The following is a 19,500-nucleotide window of genomic DNA, read 5'->3' as shown; positions in this document are numbered from 1 at the left end:
ACGTCATTTCCAATTTCATTTTCTTAAAAGATTTCTTGTTTGTTCCAAAGAAACACAACTAAAGAACCCAACCGACTTAAGAAGAGAAAATACAGAGCGTGTGTTGTCATGCTAAGGAATGTCCTCTCCGCACTTGCCGAAAAGCACGAAGTATAAATGCAACCCCTCCCCCCTCCGCCCCCCTTAACGTAAGCGCAAAATTATCAACTAGACAAGAAAGAAGACTCGTCCATAGAAGAAGGCCGTGTCACGTTGTTCGTTTTGTCAGTTCTACAAAACAAAGAATATGCAGCAACAAACAGGAAGGAAAGCTAACTGAATCCCGTCAAGCCTGCAACGGCATCTCGCGCCAACGCGTCACGCGAACCCCCTAGCAAAACTTTGACCCGATTCAGTCCGGCCGAGTACTTCACCAAGAACGACTATTTATAGGTCGCGCACATTCCTCAGCGGTTCCACGAAATTCTCTTCCGGACAACGCGAAAGGGCGCGCGCCTGCCAACGATCTTTATTTAAATCTCGGCGAGGTCGCTCGGAGGACGTTCACACCCTGCCTTTCACGCAACGCGACGCCCGAGCTGTGCGTGCAGCCGGCACGGGAGAGCCGCCAGCTGCGCACGAGAACTCATCCCCGCCCCGTCAGCGTGCGCACGGCAAGGACCTTCCCACGCCCTTTATAGAAAATTTCGCCGAGCACACCTTAAGGGTACGGGTATAACGTCGATGGCGGCACGCGAGGACTCGAGCCGGGACATGCCTAAATTCGGTGTTGTTCCCCTCGCGTGTTGCCCGCTCAGACCAAAAAGGGTAACACGTGGAAACGCGCGCCACGGCCCCTTTTCGTGTCTGATAAGCGCCGCATTGATGCTGGCCGCTGCAGTCTGGGTGTTGATACGATCTTGATGAGCTCGAGAAAAGTCTGCGAACGTCATCGCAAACGAGCGGGACCCATCGACAACCAAAGCGAAATCTCAGAGAACTGCCAAACTTTCATCTACGCGAAGAAGAAGAAGAAACTTTATTGAAGAATGGTCCGGCGGTTTTTGTTGTGGTGGCCTCAGGTGGTGGCTCGAAGTATTTTTTTTTTAATATGATAAGCTCACGTCTGGCGGTTTTCTTACTCAGTGTATAATGTGAGCGAAGGAGAAGCGATTAAACGAACGTTTCTATGAGAGGTATCGACGTAGCAGAGTGTGCAAACTTAAGAGGAAGAAGTCTTGAACGCGCAGCAGTGGAGTCGTTGGTCCCCTCATGGTTGTTCGCCTAAAAGTCGCAGGAGGCCTATTGGCTCAAAACGCCTCTACGTTTAAACGAAGACAAGCAACAATAACAGGCATTAGGAGACCACAATGTCTAGGTGTGGGCGGGGCACCAGTCGTAAGAGAGACGAATGAACGAAGAAAGAAGAGTTAACTCTGGCCGGCTGCATGGTGCTATAACGGCCAACGAGGGTTTTGCGGTCTGAGCTGTGATCATCGGTAGACTTCTTTTAACCAACTTGTTCAGTGAGCGAAGCGTGTGTCAGCCGAGGCAACAGTTCAGATATAGTTATTCTATGGCGGGATATTCACAGGAGACCGATACATAAAACATTCCTACTGCATCATCTGCGGCATTACCAATTGCTGCGCACCACTCTTCTTGTGCATGACAAAGGGTCCCAGAGACCGTTCACAGCCGCACTGAATGCGCACCGTCATGTGTGCGCGGAGTTCTAACCTGGCCGCTTCTCTTATTTCTTCGCGTAATGTTCCTTTATTTATCGTCTCCGGTGTAGCACAGTAAACAAAAGCGTGTATTTTTGACGAGTTCCCTGCCATTTCCTTGCCTACCTCCTTCTCTAACTGATCATTACGCTCCCCTATGGCATCGCTCGGTGTCCTTTATCCCGCCTTCACTGCGCGCCCAAATAGGTTGTGTGCGCTGGGTGTGGGAGCTGGCACCTGCAGGTTTACTGCCGAAGGCTTGCTATACATTCGCGCGTTGGTTAGTGCTTGGAAATACAGGAAAACCAGGTGTGGGCCTGCCTTGTTTAAACTGTGGGTCAGTCGGTCGGTTAGCCAAAGTTTCTCGCTAACGCGCGCCATTCATTCCGGGACGAAGGCAGCACGTGTGTCACGCCACTGTATACGGCTTGCCAGAGCTGGCACATCCATGGCGTGCGGAGTGCTGCAGTGTATAGCACCGCATTCCGTTATAGTCCCCGCTCGAGCGGTGGACGGCACGCAGGGGGGGGGGGGGGGGGAGGCTGTCGAACAAAGGGGTGTGGAAGCGGCTGTTATGACCTGGTTATGACGTGCGGCGAGTCGAGGGTGGCGTGGTGATGCGCAAGCACGGACCCTGGCACGCACGTCATCGCGTACAAAGGAACAAAACCAAAGTAACGTTTGACTTACACGAGTGGCCGCGTCACGCAACAGGCCCGCCGGCGTGCAAGTTGTAAGCGCCGTGGATTGAGCGTGCGCTGGACATTGGCTAACGTACTGCGGTATGTGAGGGTATTTTATCATGTTTATCACCTCCGATGCAGCTCTGTGGAACGTTACGTTCAGCATACGTATTGAAGGGTTATGCGCTACTTTATGGCAGCTGCAATCGTTACACCGTACCTCGGAATTCTTATTGCAGGCAAGCACTCCTCTGTGTTTCTGCGTTTCGGTTCATGGTGAAGATGCGGCTTCTGTGGCCCTGAATCGAGCTTGTGGTTAGATGTCAGACGTCTGAGCCAGACGTTTGAGAATGAGCACGTTAGCGCAGACCGACAATCGCATCAGCAACAGCTGTACACGCGTGTACATCACACCAAAAGAAGAGTAAGTTATAACGGTGCAGACAAGTAAACCACGCCCAACGCGCCTATAAGTGAAGCTGATAACCTTATCACCCTGGTGTTCTCTTTCCTACCACATACGTTGCTTGGCTTGCCTGGGAGGTGTCGGGAAAGCGGAACCTGCCGGCGGCCAACGATGCGACTACCAGCTTTGTGCATTGCTTTCAGACGAGCACGCTTGGAGGGTAAGGACAAGCAACGACAAAGTTACTGCTTGTCAGGTACACAGATAATCGATAAATCGCGCCACATTTTAGATACCTTATCTCTCAATATTCGCGCTCCCGTCGGGCACATTCGAGGCGCAAATTACATTATGATATTTGTGTTACTTGTTTTTACTGGCGGAGTCTTTGTCAGACGTGTTCGGCAGCATGCATATTCAAGCATGCACTTCTGTTTCGGTGAACTTTTCGCTGCCGAAACTGAAAAGCATGAAGCATCCCCGAGCCTGAAACGTATAAAAAGCGTAAAACGGACGTGGTACATCGAGAGAGTACTATGCATACAAACTCACTTACGCACTTCTCCCTAGAGGACTCAAGCATGCGCCTATGGGAATGATAGTTGCGTCAAGTGCACCGCTGCGTATTCCTCTGGACAATGTACTACCAAGCAAAGCAAGCGATTAATCATATAAGGAGGCTCTTGTTTTCGCTAGACTACTGCCCGCCCACATTGGTTAGAATGTCGCAACGCCCAAAACAACTAACTGCTGTAGAGGCCCGCGAGCCCATTAGGCAGCTCCTCCTCGGAAATTTGCGCATCGGCCAAAAAGCCCTGTCATCTGCCAAGTTGCGAGACACGCGTATACGTTTAAGCCAGCAGTGAGCAACGTATACCACGTGGTTAACGAAGCGTTCCCAGTTGTTTCTTATTCGACTCGTAGCTTACTTTCGAAAGAGTACCGTCCGCGGTATACGGTTTAGGATGCGCTAAAGTCCCTAGATCTTCTCAATAAGTAAAAAATATCTAGGCACTTTAGGGTGCGCTTCCAAGCAATTTCAAGATATAAGTTTTGCTTTGCACGCTGAAAACAGTCCAAGAAGAGCACTGCGATATATTGGCAAATAAAACGACATGCGTAGAACGTTGCCTATGATGCCGAAGATACGAGTGCTCTTCCCCATCCCACCGAGTGTGACAAGTTGTATTGTAAGTTCCATAACCATCACATAAATGAACAATCGCACGTCCTTTTGTGGGTATTTGGTAACTGCTCCATATTTTGCTTGACTTTATTGTATTATAGTTCACTTGCAATTAGTTCATCCTTTATTTTTTATTCCTTAGCCTGCAACAGTACATTAAAACGTAGATGTCGCTGCAGTTGATCGCGGCCACATGCATTATTGCAGCAAAGTCATATCGCCGGCCTTAGCCTCTGGCTCGCTGAATTTCTGTCCGCGTCCTCTTTTTCATCTGTCACATCCGGCTGCGGGTGTAAATTTTGCGTCTACAAGTAATTGCAGTATCAAAAAGATTTTTCGCTTTCTCTACGCAGTTTTCGTATTCATAGTGTATAAATATTGCATGGCAAAGGCAGTTAGGCTGTCAAGCGTGAAAAATAATCCAGTCTCTTAACTAAATAAGTAATGTATTTCACACGTGTTCACTGTCAAAATGCTCTTGCCGCGACTCGACGCGGGTTTGAGAACGTCATAAATCTCGTTGGCCAAGGCGCCACGTCTCGTTCAGCAATCTTTCGTCGAAGCGAAATTATTACACATCGTGCAATGATCCCTGGAGCATTTTTCGAAGCTTTCATTGAATTTTTGAACGAGAGGTTGAACTCAGATCGCATTTTGAACTCGAAAACAAACGATGCAAACGCAGCGCGCGTCGAGCTCTTGGTGCAACTTGAGCGCTAACTTAACATGCATTCACTTTCTTTCTTTATTTATTTCTTTCTTTCCAAAGCCGTGGTGTTGCAACGATGTGAAGTTTGGAAGTTCGCGGTTTTGGCAGGAGGATCAAAAGACGTCGCGGCGCGATGGCGACATACTGCGCAAGACTTGTTGGCAAACTGCTCCGACGCGTTTTCGCTCTTTTTTTAAACTTCATTTTTCCTCCCGCCCACCGTTCGAGCTCGTTCGTCTCTCCATGCAATCCCGGTCCTTTCGCAGCAGCAACCGCCCTGTAAGGCATACCATGCCGCGATGTTGCAACGTTATTCCAAGACGGCGTTGCGGTGAAGAACACTTTGGGCGCATATATTTTCTTGACCCTGTGTCATCGACCGAGCGCCAGGGTGGATTAGGCGTCTGGGGCAATCCGTAGCCTTCTAAAGCCCTCGCTGCGACGGTATAGATGGCGGCTCAGGCTGCGTGCGGAATTGCATATTAAGAAAAAAGAAAAAACAAACAAACTTTAGGCGCAATATAATGCAGAGCACGCGACGTACACCAGCTCGACGAACAATCTATTTCGCATTCACCGAGGCATGGATCAAGCATATTGCTTCTCGGGACAACAGTTGTCGCGGCTTTCTTACTTTTGAGCCATAGGAAAGATGTCGCAATATGGATAGGCATCTTCGAGGCTGTGGTGCAACCTGGGCTCGAGCTGAAATCTCGCGCAGAGGAAATAAATTCAGATTGCTTCGTAGAGCCGTTGCTCAATATTTGATGCTTGTTATAGATATAGATGTTTGCGCAAAAGTAAGAATTTGTGGGAAAAAAAACGCACGCACGCCCGCACTATGGCTATGGCGTTGCGTTGCAGAGCACGAGGTCGCGGGTCCGATTCGCGGCTTCAGTCCTATGGGGTGGAATACAAGAGTGCTCCTTTGCCGTGCGTTGGGTTCAGGTTAATGAAAGGCCCGCTGTGCATAGTTTTGGGATGTTAAGCCCCACTATTTCATTACATGAAACACTCCGCAACGACAGCTTCTATTCGAAGAGTCAAGAAAAAAAGAAACCATGGGCAATGCCCACATGCGTCACGCGCGCAGAAAAGCAATAATAGTACGAGCACTGCTGCAGTTCCCTCCACTCGACAGTATACCTGCGCGACAGCCTATACGGAAGCCTGATGCGCTCGTTCGCGGCTCATGGTCTTCCTCTCCCACCCTTCGTTCTTTTCCTCCCTTAATTACCATTCCTGGTGCAGGGTAGCAAATCACACGTGCGCCATAGTTAGGCTCCCTGCGTTCCTCCTTTCTTTTCTCTCACACTGGCACGCGCGCGACGACGTGTGGCCGGCGAGCGGCGCACACACACTGACCTCTTGGTGAGTCCCGCGTCGTAGAACTGCGGGCCGAGCGTGTGCGCCTTGCGGAGGGCCTCTCTGCGCCCCTTGCTCCGACCGATGGCGTCTCTAAGGGCGAACATCCAGTCGTCCAGGCCGCAGTTGGTCCAGAGCAGGAGCTGGCCCTCGGTGCCCACCCGAAGGGCGATAACTCCCGTCCGCTTTTTGTCGGCCCACTGCAGCCCCTCCACGTCTGCCAAGTTCACCTGCGCCAGCGCGACCCACACATATACACTCACAACGCGGACACACAGACAGACATATAGCCTCGTCTTCCGAGCACGGCCGCGATCGGAAGATCAAGACACCAGAGAGAGAGAGAGAGAGAGAGAGAAAGAAAGAAAAGCATGCACAGAAAGGCAGGGAGGTTAACCAGAGGTATTAGTAGGATCTTGATGAGGGCTAGTTGGTTCATATTCAGAACTGAGGTTAAACAGCGCGAATAAAACAAGGACACGAGGAAACAAATACCACAGCGCTTTAACCTCAGATCTAAACCAGAAGTAAAGTTGCTGCGAGCAACTTTTTCCTTAAATCCCCCATAAATTGTATATTTATGGAAATAAAGGCGTATTGTAAAAAAAAATTAGTTTCGGTTGGCTACCCTGCACGGAGGAAGGGTTAAGGGGGATGAAGAGAGAAAGGGAGTGGAAGGGGAGACAAAGAGACACCAGCACTCTTCCCATCGAAACCGAACTCCAAGGAGAGGAATATTTGTACCGCGGGCGACAAATTGCCTGCTGCATAGAAGGAAATCCTGAAAGACTCAAAGGCGTTTTTATAGACTGCTGGGACTCGATATTCCACCGGGACGTCGCATACGGCCTACAATCGAATAAAGGGTCTCCTATCGATCCCTGCCTATCGAGAACGCAGGCCGAGTGCCGTATACGATCTAATAATGATTCTGTGCCAACACAGCTAGAGGAAAACACGGGTGCCAGTACGGCACGCGCGCAGAGTTCGGGAGGATATTACAGAAAGCGTGCCGCATGTGTGACGCAGCTGTACCGCACACTGCCTGAACCATCTGAGTGAGTTTATTGTTTATGATGATCTCGTTCTACTGAAAGACATGTAGTGGTTTTTCTGCAACCTATAAAAGGGTTGAAGATGTTAATTTGATTCATGGTCCGCACATTGTGTCGGTGTAACGGACGCGAACGGCAATACAAAGGAGAGAGGCGGGAAGAAGGGTTCGAGACTCGCCTTGTAAAGGAATCCTCCCATCTCGGAGGTTCCGACCTTGGATTCCTTCTTAAAGCACGCCAAGTAGTCCTTGGTGAGCACAAAGTAGCGCTCCTTCCAGCGACTGAAAAACTTGTCCCACTGCTGCCACAGCAGGCCCTTCTTGACCGTGGTGGTCTCGAGCAGGGGCCCGTTGGCCGTGCCGCCGTTGGCGGCCGCTGCGGCCACGGCCGGCGCGGAGTTGTCCTTCTTGACGCCTCCGTTGCCCACGGTGGCGGAGGGCACGCCGTTGGCCAGCGGGCCGCCGCTGCGGCCCACGCTGCCGATGCTGCTCATGGTGGCGCATCTTACGGGCGGCTGCTGCGCGTGGTGGCGCGAGGAAGCCAGCGCACCGCCGGGACCGGCCGCCGCCGCCGCTTCGCCTTCCTTGGCCGATCGCCGCCGCCGCAGCAGGAAGCCGCGGAAGCTGCCGCCACCAATGCCGATGCCGAGGCCTCGCCTGCGCGCAGCAAACAGATAGAAGTGGCCAATTTAGCGTCGATGTTATAGAGAGAAGAAAGGGCATGAATGAGTTCCGGATTGATTATGCAAAAATGTGAGGCGTGCAGACAGGACACAAGAGAAGTGGACAACACGATCGCCGATTATCAACTGAACGGAGCACGCAGCCCTTCGGGGGGCCGAATTAACAAAGCTTTTCGTCCACAAACGGTGTTGGCCATTGGCCGGCCACCTTCGCTAGCAGTGTGCCCAACATTACGATTGACTGCTGTTAGCAATAGCTTTAGAATAAGAATTATTGTTCTTTTCTCTGTGTGTAACTACGGGTACAGTAGTGTTGAGGGTTTTATGCGCCATAACCACTATTTGATTATGAAGCTGGCCGTAGTGAGCGACTACGGATTAATTTTGACCCCTTGAGGTTCTTTGTGTGCATCCGAAGCACGGTACACGAACGTTGTTGCATTCCGCCCTCATCAGAACGCCGCCGCCGCGACTGGAATCGAACCGGTGACATCGAGCTGAGCAGCGCAACTGCATAGCCACTGAGCGACCATGGCTGGGAGAGAGAGAGAGAAAGAGAGAGAGAGATCATAATGATATCTGGACTGGAGAGGTTCGCTCATGGCGACCCGGTCTGGCATGCTACTCCACGCGCGATGATGAGAGATGAAATAAAGGGACTGCCATAGAAACAAAAAACAAACTACACATGTACAGACATTAACACATCGACACTCGCTATGTGCACTAACACATAAGTCATTTACAGACTAATTGATACCTGTATCGTACACGAATCTTACAAGTGATATTGCGGGGCGCAGTTCGGGTCAAGAATGTCACGCCGGCCAGCTGGTGTTGCTTAAGATAATGCAAAAAGAAAAAAAAAAACACTGGTTAGATAACTAAACGAAACTAACAGAATCGACATTTCGGCGAGTCGGTGTAACTTCATCTCGGGGAAGACAGCGTAAACAGAGACAGCACAAACCGGGGGAGGGAGGGGGGGGGGGGTCTGGTGACTGCACTCGGAGCGTATAACAAAAAAAATTAGGTGCACTCTGACATTGTAGCTAAACTAAACTAAGATTCGGTGTTACGATTACGCCGCAAATTAGTTAACAAGAAGCTTTCTCGACTACTAGTCGTGTACTTAACCATATTAAACGTTTTTATAGACCTTGGGTACTAGGTGAATGTTCGAGCATCCATGTTCTGCATGGGTTTATTTTTGGTTTATATTTTGTTCCTACTCTAGCATCCTTTACTTTCTTTTTCGTGCGAAAAAAGAATTGAATCCTGTCCTTTAATTCAAAAGTTATTTACCAGTGTTGTCGTCAGTTTTAATCACAGTCTCATGCGAAAGAAAAGAAGAAAGAAACAAGAATGAAAGAATGCAATGAACCAGCCAAGGCCGGCTACATTATGTACGGGGCCACACTTTCCTACGAGCGTTTCTTTGGAATTAATCACCCTGGGCAAATTAAAAACGGTTTTTCGCTGAATGTGTCGACTGCACTGGGGAGTTTTTATTCGCGAGAAGCGGCGGGCCTCACCTTCCTCATTACGTGAAAAAAAGAAAAGAAAAAGAGATTAAAAGTAAGAAAGGAAGAAACGAAGAGAGCACCAGATTCGGGCTTCTGGCTTAAGTCATTCGTACTAAACAACAAACATGTCTTTCTCAAAACAAAACAAAATAAAGAGTGTCGAGAAATGCAACGCAGCCAAAGTCAGAAGACGAGACGTGACAGCCACCGAGCGCGTTCATTTCTTGGAGCGAACTGCTAAGAGGCGTCTGTTTAATTACTGCGTGCCCCATGACACGATCGAATCCAGGCCATCCGTGGATTTCCGGTCGGAAGTGTTCCCGCGGTGCCGTTTCTGTACTTAGGCGCGTGACTATTGACTCCACACTCGCAGGCACGCCCCTCCCCCCTCCCCCGGCCCCTCCTCCCCCGCATTTTCCGCTGCTTTATTTTGTCACCGTATTTCCTTTCCACGTCCTCTCTTTGTCCACCTCTCGCATTCCTCCCTATAGTGGCGCCTTTTGTCTCGAATCTGAGACTCCGGGTGGTAGCGTACTCCGGTGTCTCTATTCTTTTTTTTTTTTTTTCTGTCTTTTGCTTCTTCTTTCTGGCAGCTGTGCCGCCGTCGTATAACGCGTGCGCGTCAGACAACAGGACGTAACCTTGTTTCGGGATCAAATATTGACACGGGAAATATCTGGCGACGGCGATCCGATACGACGCGTTGAGAGGCTGCTACGGGGACAACGAAAAAAAAGAAGAAAAAAGGAAGACGAGGAGAAATGGCGGCGCGAGAAAGAAGAAGACAAAGCAAACCAAAATACGAAGCAGAACAACCGGGCAACTGCACAGTGCGCCGCTACACAATGGTTGGACGACACCCAGCGCGCTCTCGGAGTGCCGGGCACACGGAGTGTGTGGCACAGTATAGGTACACATCAGGACGGGGCGTGTATCGTACATGAAACGGCGGGCGGCACGGACACGTGTAACACGGTCTGCGTGCCGCAGGTTCTGCTGTCGTCGACGGCGCAGGCCGGTCCATTTTCCCTGGATGGTCGGCATTGCCACACCCCTCCCTCCCTCCCTCACACACACACACACACACACACACACACACACACACACACACACACACACACACACACACACACACACACACACACACACACACACACACACACACACACACACACACACACACACACACACACACACACGCACACACGCACACACACACGCACACACGCACGCACGCACACACACACACACACACACACACACACACACACACACACACACACACACACACACACTGCGTCTCCGCGTGTGATATTTGCTCTGTGCACTTCTTCAACCGCTATCGGTATATACTTCCTGCGTCCACCGTGCTTTCTTGTGTATGGGTCGCGTGAGTGGACGCGCGTGTGAGTGAATGACGCCACTCCTTCTCTATTTGTACCGCCCGCAGCGCCCGCTGCCGGTACGTGTGTGCGTTTATGGTGCGCAGTCACGAGAGAAAGGAAGAAGAATGGGACGGAACATGATCGGAGCCGTCTCAGTGAGATTCGCGGGGACAAAGCAGGCGTAGTGGGGAGGCCGCGGCCACCGCGTCCCCGGAGCGGAGATGGGGGCGAGCACCTCGGGTTATGGCTCGGGTTCCCTCGGGTGACCCACGGAGGGACGGTCGTTGACCCGAGGGAAGGGCGTCGCATGTACGGCAAGAACATCGCCTGTTTCGTCAACATATGCCTGAACATCCTAATTTTGATACTTTGCTGTCTGTGGAAGGCAGTAAGTTACTTTCATAGGTCGGAATACACACTAATGTAGACTAATAGTCATGTCAAAGGCGTGAGTGTGTGTGGGTAAGTGACGAAGGGTGTGAGCAGACTTGAATGCGAACGTGAGTGAGGATTATTTATTGTGAGCAGACGTGAGTAGACGTAAGTCAGTAGCGGTGTGTGTGAGCGGACGTGAGTGAGTACTGGTGAGGCGTGAATAGATGTCAGTATGAACGTGAGTGAGTAGCGGTGGGTGTCAGTGGGCGCGAGAGTGAACGTGAATGAGCACTGGTGAACGTGAGTAGACCTCGGTATGAGCATGAGAGAGTACTGTTGAGCGTGAACGGGCGTCCGTGAGTATGAACGTGGATGAGTACCGGTGAATGTGAATGGGCGTGAGCGCGAACGTGAGTGAGTACATGGTTACTTGGCACGAGTGCGACTGTAAGGTGACCGCACATGCATACTATCCTTGTTACTAGATATGCGCGCCAATAGTAATAATAATTCTGTTTTTATTCGACCCGAAAAGCTTTCTGTTGTAACTAACGCGTTCCGAGCGGTCATTATTATTATCAGTATTCAAGAAATGACAAGTTAAAGTACGTAAAGAGAATATAACAAAACATTGTGCTATCTCGCCTCGTATTCTTCTTGTGCTCTCATACGCCCTCCTCGAGTATTACGATCAAGAAACGCACCCACCGAAATGAATGAATGAATGTATTATTATTATTATTATTATTATTATTATTAGTATTATTATTATTATATCTTGTCCATGGTGCAAGTCTAAGCATAACGACTTCAGCGCAAGCAGAAGTGTTCGTCGATTATTTTTAATCAGCTGAGAAATAAAGGTAACATTTATTACGCCGTAACGATCAGAGAAATAATCAGTTGCAAAGTGAATAGACCAAGAAACACGCCACCTCGTTCGACGCAAGAGTTTGTGAGCGCAGATACGCGTGTACAAAATCGAAATGAACGAGATGAATCGCGGTCGTGATATGGGCGAACGCGCTCACGATCAAAACAGGCTGCTGCAACAGGTTATACGGCGGCGATTATTGCCCACTCGGCGCGCTAGCTACTTAACCGCGTACCACTTCACGGGGCCGCGTAGCTGCCGGGCTTCGCAACGCACTTAACGGCCGCACTGTCGAAGCCTGCGAGCGCTTTCTCGAATCTAACGACCGGCACCGCGCGTGCGAGGCCCGTCGTCGCACGCGAGCGAGTCGCGGATATGTAACGTGCGCGCACCTGCGTCGAGAGGCCGCACGCACCGTAACGGCGCGACGTTGAAACTGCGCCGGCTGTTAGAATCGCCTCGTACTACCTGCATAAGCCGAATCGATTGGGGACACCGACACGACGTATAGGGTACGAGAAGTACGAAGACAAGAAAAAAAAAAAAAAAAGGCGAATGCGATAAACGAGAGAAACAGATATTCAAAGTGGAGAGAAAAGTAAAACGCGACTACGCCACTCAATTGCTCACGCCTCCCTCTCCTTTTCACCGAGGCTTGGCCCCGGCCCTCCTACTCCATTTCTACGTCTTCAATCGGCAGCCAAGTCCCGGTTTTCCTTGCTGTGCACTCGTTTTTCTGAATTACGAAAGGAATGGCTTTTCTGTCGAGGGGCGCGCACAAGCACCGGCGTCGATGTACGTAGGCAACGGATTCGGCAGCGCGGGTGGGAAGAGGTGGGGGGGGGGGGGTGGCTAGGGCAGCGGCATGGCAACGGAGGCACGCGAGGCTCGCACACCGCTCTCTCGCTCTTACCTATAGTGAAGCGGCATAGACGTAACGGCGGGGGAAGAGGGGGGATGCAACGACAGAGCGAGAGACCGGCGCGAGTCATTTTCCCTGGAAGTCGGGAAGCAGCAACGCCCACCCATCCGCGGGCGAGCACCGGAGAACAAAGGAAACGAACACGGCGCGCGCGCACACATTGCACGACGACACGCTGCCAGCCAGCCAGCTTATAGCCTTTGTGCGCGCCATTAGCGGAGGGGGGTCCGGCGCTGTTCGCCGCAATCGCCAAGGGATGGCTGGCGCGGGCGTCGACCACCTTCCCGCCTGCCTGCCGCTTCGGCTGTCTGCCGTGCCTGCAGAACCGACAGGCACTGCCTGCCTGTCTTCCTAACTGCCCTCCCCGCCACAAACAGTCTGGTCTCACTAGATCCAGCGGCTGGCTGCCTTCTTCAGCGCCGTGTCTTTGTAGTGTATGTGCCTTAGCACGTGCATCCTTTTTCTGTATGTGTATGTGCTTGCATAAACGTCAGCGAATATGTCCATAGACGGTTGCGCCTGGCGATATACTAGTTGCGTTCATCTCCGCGGAGGCGTGAGGTGTGGCTCGCCCCGGCACAGGCAACGCGGTCGCCCCAAGATGCGCGCATCAGCTTTCTCAGCCATTCAGACTTAGCCGGCGCTGCGCGCAATTGGCGGGTGCGCTTATATGAACGCACCAACAAACGTCAGTATACACGGCTGCTGAGACACTGAAGAACAATGCAGAGGAGGCGACCAAGGGGAGAAACAAACGGAACGAAATAACGCAGCCCACGCATTTCTTTGACGGCAAAAGGACGGAACAGTATACGATGGGAGGGTAGGATGGAGATTACGACGAACGCGCGCGCTTCGTTAGGGCAGCACGAGAGCCCCGCCCATTCGCGTGCACCAGGCACACAGTTCGCGCGCGGGTTGAAGAGCTTTCGTTCGCAGCAGTGCACGCCAAGGAGACGCGACGGCGTCGGTACTCGCAGCACGTCACGGAAAGATGATTGAAGCTGCGCGTCCCCAGCCACGAAGCCCCTGCGTTGTCGTTACACCGGAGGGATGACGTATATACACGAGCAGTCGGGAAAGGAAGACCGGAACGTGCGTGCCTCTCTTCCAATCGCTAAAGGCCCATCAGTGGAGCGGAATCTCGTGTGAAAGCCCACGAATGTTGTCTGCCACGGAGAGAGGGCCCAGGAAGCTTCATGTTTGTAAACAAAGGGGCGTATATAGTGACGCACAATGGAGGCTGAGGAATTTTCCGGCAGAACACATCTACGATGATCGCCTAAGTTATGCCTTTAAGTTAAGTTATGCGATTCCTCGTAGGGGATAGATTTTCGTTATTCTCTCTTACGCGATCATCGTATCGAGGCGAAGTAGACAGACCAAAGTGGGGTACGAAGCGTGTCCAAAGAAATGCCCTCGCATTTAAATGTAGATGAATTCACTGACTACTTGCTTCTTCTGCTTCGCTATTCGCCGCTTTAAATAACCTTGGGAAACATGCCTTTGAAAACGTGCCCTCGTTTATGAATCTCGTTTTACGAGGAAGCCTAAGCCCGGTAAAGTCTGCCTCAAATACAATTCGACAACGCGCTCTGTACCATGATTTATGCCGCATGTTAAGCGGACCACGTGCTCTTGAATCTACTGATATTGGTGAGACATAAATACCAACTTTGCTCCCGGTTCACGCGATTTTTCTTTCTAGAAAACGAATGAATGACGTTTATGCTTACTCGAGCGCGATATATTTTATTTGGAGCCGATATTGAGCCAGCTCTGACAATGTTAAAACGAGAAGAGTATATAGCAAGAAAGCTGACGCACAAGAGAGAGAGGAAGAGAGAGACAGAAGAAAAGCAAATCAAGACAAACTCCGAGAGCCTGAGCTTGAATAGCCTGTAGAGCACGAATATTTGTCCTGCAAGTGTCGGTCAGTACGGACAAACTGTACTTGAAAAAGCCCAGAAAAACAGCCCTGTGCAATTTCAACATGACATGTACTGACATTCCCCAAGTCTTTCCAAGCACAAAACAAACAATCAATCAGTCATGAAAAAAAAAAAAAAAAACTAGAAATCAAGCAAGACGCAAGGGCGAAACGGAACAAAACAAGAAATACTCTGCAAGAAATCGAGAGCGTTATTTTCGGACCAATAGTGGACGTGATCCGCAAGTTTGCGAAAGCGAATTGCGACTACTGCCGGTGAGCCAAGAAAAATGCGTGCCGCGTTTGACGGAGACCCATTCCCGTGCCGTTTCGCGAGCACGTCACTGCGACTGGTCAGCGTCGCATTTGGATTTCTCGAAAACGCGTTTTCTCTCATATTTTATTACAGAAGCACGTCGCGAAAACGACTGAGACCGCGGCTCGATGCCTGCAGACGAAATAATAAAAGAAGGGCAGCACAGTTGGCGACGCCGAGTCGAGGGAACACAATGAAGGCATGAAAAAGAATGAAATCAAACAGAAGGCGGGAAGGAAAAATAAGGACGACTGAGAAAGGACACGGAGAAAAAAAATTGCACATACCCGCCACAAAGTGGGCGACAGACGTCAAACGTCACGGCGTATCATGCAACCTTGGCGCTCTAAAAAAATGCAGCAGAGAGACTTTGAACCCATTCGCGCTGACAGTGGTACGGAACAGCGCCTTAGAAAGCTTCTGTTCCTATAGGGAACAACATTCCCCTTTGGCTAGCGCCGTGGAGCAAGCACCCTTCTTTGCACCATAGAATGAAGACAGTCGCAAGGAAGGTGCGTGGTCGTTTAGTTACTTCCACAGACGTCAAACACTATAGGCTATGAGCCATGCTAGTAAAAAAAAAAAATGAGTATGCATTCGTAAATGTCACGACAGGTAGGTGCTGGAGATTATGGTCCGGACTATAATGGCGTAGCTAGGTAGGAGGTCATCGGTGTCAAAGCAGTCCCAGAAATTTCGTTAATCACCCTGAGAACAACGAACGACAGGGACCGTATACGCAAAGCTTTCCGTTCCCTAATTCTTGCATCCCATTAGCCGGCTGGCTTCGCTATTAACTGTACAACATAACGATTGGCCGGAGCTTGCTCTTACGAACAGCCTTAGCGTAAGATTTTTTATCAGTGCAGACCTGCGTTACGCGCCAGATAACCTCATAATTTAGCCCCCTTTTTTGAAATTAAGCTATGCTGCTGGTCCAAGCGATGAGCAGAAAACTTGCTCCCTTTAGCAGGCCCCTCAACAGGCCTCATAGAATATTTTGGCTATACGCTGGAACCTGTTACGTGCCCTCTAGGGAGCATTCTATCGCAAGCATTTTTCAAATTGGTTCTTTAATAGCCAAGATAGAAATACTTGAAGTGCCGTGAACTCCTGATGTCAGGAGGCGGGCGTCACCACCAAAAGACACTCTCTCCCCTTGCCCTCGTCTAGCCTCCGTAAGCAAAATTAGTTCCCTGCGTTCTCCCGTACCTGGACCTGGAGGATCGCGAGACGCATACGTCATGGGTCCCCCTTTTTATTTATTTATTTATTTATTTAGTTATTTATTTATTTTGCATTTTTTATGCGCGGTGCAGTTCCGCTGACGGTCTTGCGCGCGAGCTGTTGCGTCTGTCTCGTTTCGTGCAGCGCACAATCTTGCGAGCTGTGCACGAGAACACCTGACTAGTGGTATGTGCTACACGAACACCGAGGCAGACACAAGCGAGTAACACAGCATGACCGCACACTGGAGCACGGCCAAAAATTCGGTAGTTTCGTTCTCCGCGCGCGCGGCTGCCCGACATGGGAACAAGCAGACGAAACGGAAGTACATCTCTCTTGCTACCGTACGAAGCAAAACAAAAAAAATCGCAGTTTCGCCCGAAAGGCAAAGCATCGATTGAGACAGCAAAGTAGCAGACAGCCACACGAAGTAAGGATAGTACTTTTATCGGCCGTATCAACTTGTAAACATTCGTTTGCTAACTAAGTTAACAAGCATGGTGTCAGCGCGTACAGCAAACATGAACACACCACACTCGATGAACGCGGACACTCACTGTCCGCGGTCATCGGCATATAGGCTATAACCCCTAACGCAGATCGCTCTCAAGATACGGCCGCGCGACCGCGCGCAGCCGCCACATGCGCAGTTGCAACCGGAGTAGAACGCCGCCTCTTCACCATCCCCTTCCCCCTGTGCCTCGAAATGTTGAGTGCCTCGCGCGCGATAGAAGCCGCTTCGTGCCCGCTCTCGTCCCTTTCGCGCGAGCGAGATTGACCTGGGATCGTCGGCTCCCCTCGCAGACTTTCACTCGCACATATAGCGTAGGGCTCGCGGCGACGGTGTTATCGCCCTTGGAATTTATGTAGAACATCACGGCGACGCCGACGGAGACGACAGAAATGCGCCTGGAGTATCCATATAGTTGCTATGGTAGCAATACACGCAGACATTCGGTTTGTAGGCTTTTTGTTGTATGCACTGTGCTTGTCAGTTCAAAATGGTCAGACCTGGTGAGGAGCCTTTTAAGGTAGTTGAACACTTGGCAGTCTATTTTGTTTGGAAGCAGGAACATTCTCGAAACAGCTCAATGCACTACAGTTTATATTACAGAAAAGGGAAAAGTCTCTCTTAATACATTTTCATTTCGTTTGCTCTAAGACAAGTTGCCCGCATAATTCACAACACCTACGTCTCTTGCACAAGCCTTTAAATAATATTAATAAAGAGAATACCCGACATAGATAACTCTTAACCTTAACAGTCGGAAAGCATGGGTTATTCCGAATGTCAGCATGATTAGCTGGCCTGTTGCAATACTTAGACAAGTGTAGCTTAGCCAACTTAGTTTGTCGCAAAAACTCAGTCAAGCATTAATCAGCTTAATCTGTCACGTCAAACTGCTACCCTGTTACGTGAGAAACCACGTGTCGTGTAACTAGGCAGTTAAAGTAGAAAAATTAGATGAAACATCGTCAATGAGGCGAAAGGAGTCACAATTGCACAATTCTGAGGCTTGTCCTAGTACGTGTTTAGACTAACCTGCAGCATGGTTGACTCTTCGGATGAACGTAAAACAGACGACGCAGACGGCATGTCCGTCAGAAAACACGACTCTTCTGATTGAATAGAGTGATAAAAGACTTCTTATTCGTTAAAGGAGGTGAAAAAAATATGAAATGTAAGTCAACAAGCATCACAGAGCCTAACTTTCTGTAAAATGAGATCGCATCAACAAAAGCTATATCCAACTGGCTATCTTGAGCTCTCAACCACTAAACGTGCGTCCTCTTGGCGAGGCAACAATCATACGATGACAATAACTTTGGGCCATTTTAGATGTGAGGCCGTTCACTGACGGTACCACCTCGGTTCCAACAAAGCCACTGCAGCACCATATTTACGAAGCGCGTGACGAGTCAGAGTTCTTGATAGTTACGCTCTTCCCACGTATAGCAATGCCGATCTAAGTCGAATAGTAAAGCGCCGCAGACAGATGCATGACGCAGTGTACATAAACAGATTATACGATGCATCCGCGTTACCGTTTACTACCTAAACCAGCGCGCACATTACGACCAAAACGACGCTGCGCAGCCATATGTTGCACGCGCTTAAGTCTGAGACGCACATCGCTATATGGCGCAAGAATCATTATTTCATGCGGAGACGTAAAACTTGCGCTTATCCGGTATTCATATTCTCTTCGCTCATCTTTCGCTACACAACCGATCGTTCATCTAAAGCGTACTCGCAAGGAACGTGGACAGAGAAGAAAAAAAAAAAAGGACTTCTACGATCACGCGGACGTAACGCCCATCGCAATTTCCGAAGAGAGCGAGTCAAAAGTGAAGAGCACGACTTTCCGTTATAGCCTTCCTTGATGGCCGGAAAGTTTTTTTTCCCCCTCCCTTTGCCCATGCACACTGTACACGCGCGTCCCTCGGCTCCACCCCCAGGAAAGGCTTAACGAAGAAACTCGCCTTCTTTATGTTGTTCTCCCAAACTCTCTTGCAGCGTGTTTTTTGCACCGATGGTCGTTTCTTTTCTTTAGTGCGCGCTGTTGTTTTTTTTCCTCGCCAGGCTGCAGATTCGACGCCACGCACGGCGCATCTCGTCTCTTTTCTGGCCGCGGCAACAAATTTGGTACGTGCACGATATCTCTCCATCGCCACCACTTTCAGGGAGCACTATATGCAATGCCAAAGAAGACGTCTTCCGCATCCCACTCTGTATGTGTATACGTGAATGTTCGTTTCTCGTCAATTTCGCGCTGGAAAGAAGAGAAAACAAACAGTCGACTGAGAGAGAGAGAAGGGGGGGGGGCGGCAGAAATTTAAAGTTTAGAATCGTGACGTTCGAGTGCTTTCGGTTCGCGCACTTATATTACGCAAACCGTACGACCGCAGCCAGTTGGGCGTGCGTGCCGTAGCTCATCTGCTTGTATAGTTTCTGTTTCGCTTTTATTAGCCTTCGGAGTTCGTTTTTATGTCTTCGCCGAGTCCGGAAGGGTCATCACGTACTAGGGGCGCGCCCCTTGTGCTTGCGTGTCTGTATAGAAAGCCATACGCCAAGCAATCTGCATCTTTTTTTGTTTCTCTTTCTCTCAGAATCGCCGCGCTGGGCAGGCGGGCTTCCGCAATTCTGGCCGC

The 19,500-nt window shown here is 50.2% G+C and overlaps 1 protein-coding gene across 1 annotated transcript in view; it reads right to left on the bottom strand.

Annotated features, from left to right (window-relative positions):
- LOC126536276 (uncharacterized) overlaps window positions 1–19,500 on the bottom strand; it is a 313,085-nt gene that overhangs the window by 11,020 nt on the left and 282,565 nt on the right. The window contains exons 5-6 of the mRNA XM_055073899.2: window positions 7,289–7,766; window positions 6,056–6,285 (exon numbers count right to left, since the gene is read on the bottom strand). Of these exons, the coding sequence (XP_054929874.2) occupies window positions 6,056–6,285; window positions 7,289–7,603 (545 nt within the window). The 5' untranslated portion in view covers window positions 7,604–7,766. The remainder of the gene's footprint in view (window positions 1–6,055; window positions 6,286–7,288; window positions 7,767–19,500) is intronic.

This window comes from Dermacentor andersoni, chromosome 4 (genome assembly GCF_023375885.2).
Source record: "Dermacentor andersoni chromosome 4, qqDerAnde1_hic_scaffold, whole genome shotgun sequence".
NCBI classification, from domain to species: Eukaryota; Metazoa; Arthropoda; class Arachnida; order Ixodida; family Ixodidae; genus Dermacentor; species Dermacentor andersoni.
The sequence above is the reverse complement of the archived record's forward strand: the minus strand, read 5'-3'. Positions and strand labels throughout refer to the sequence as shown.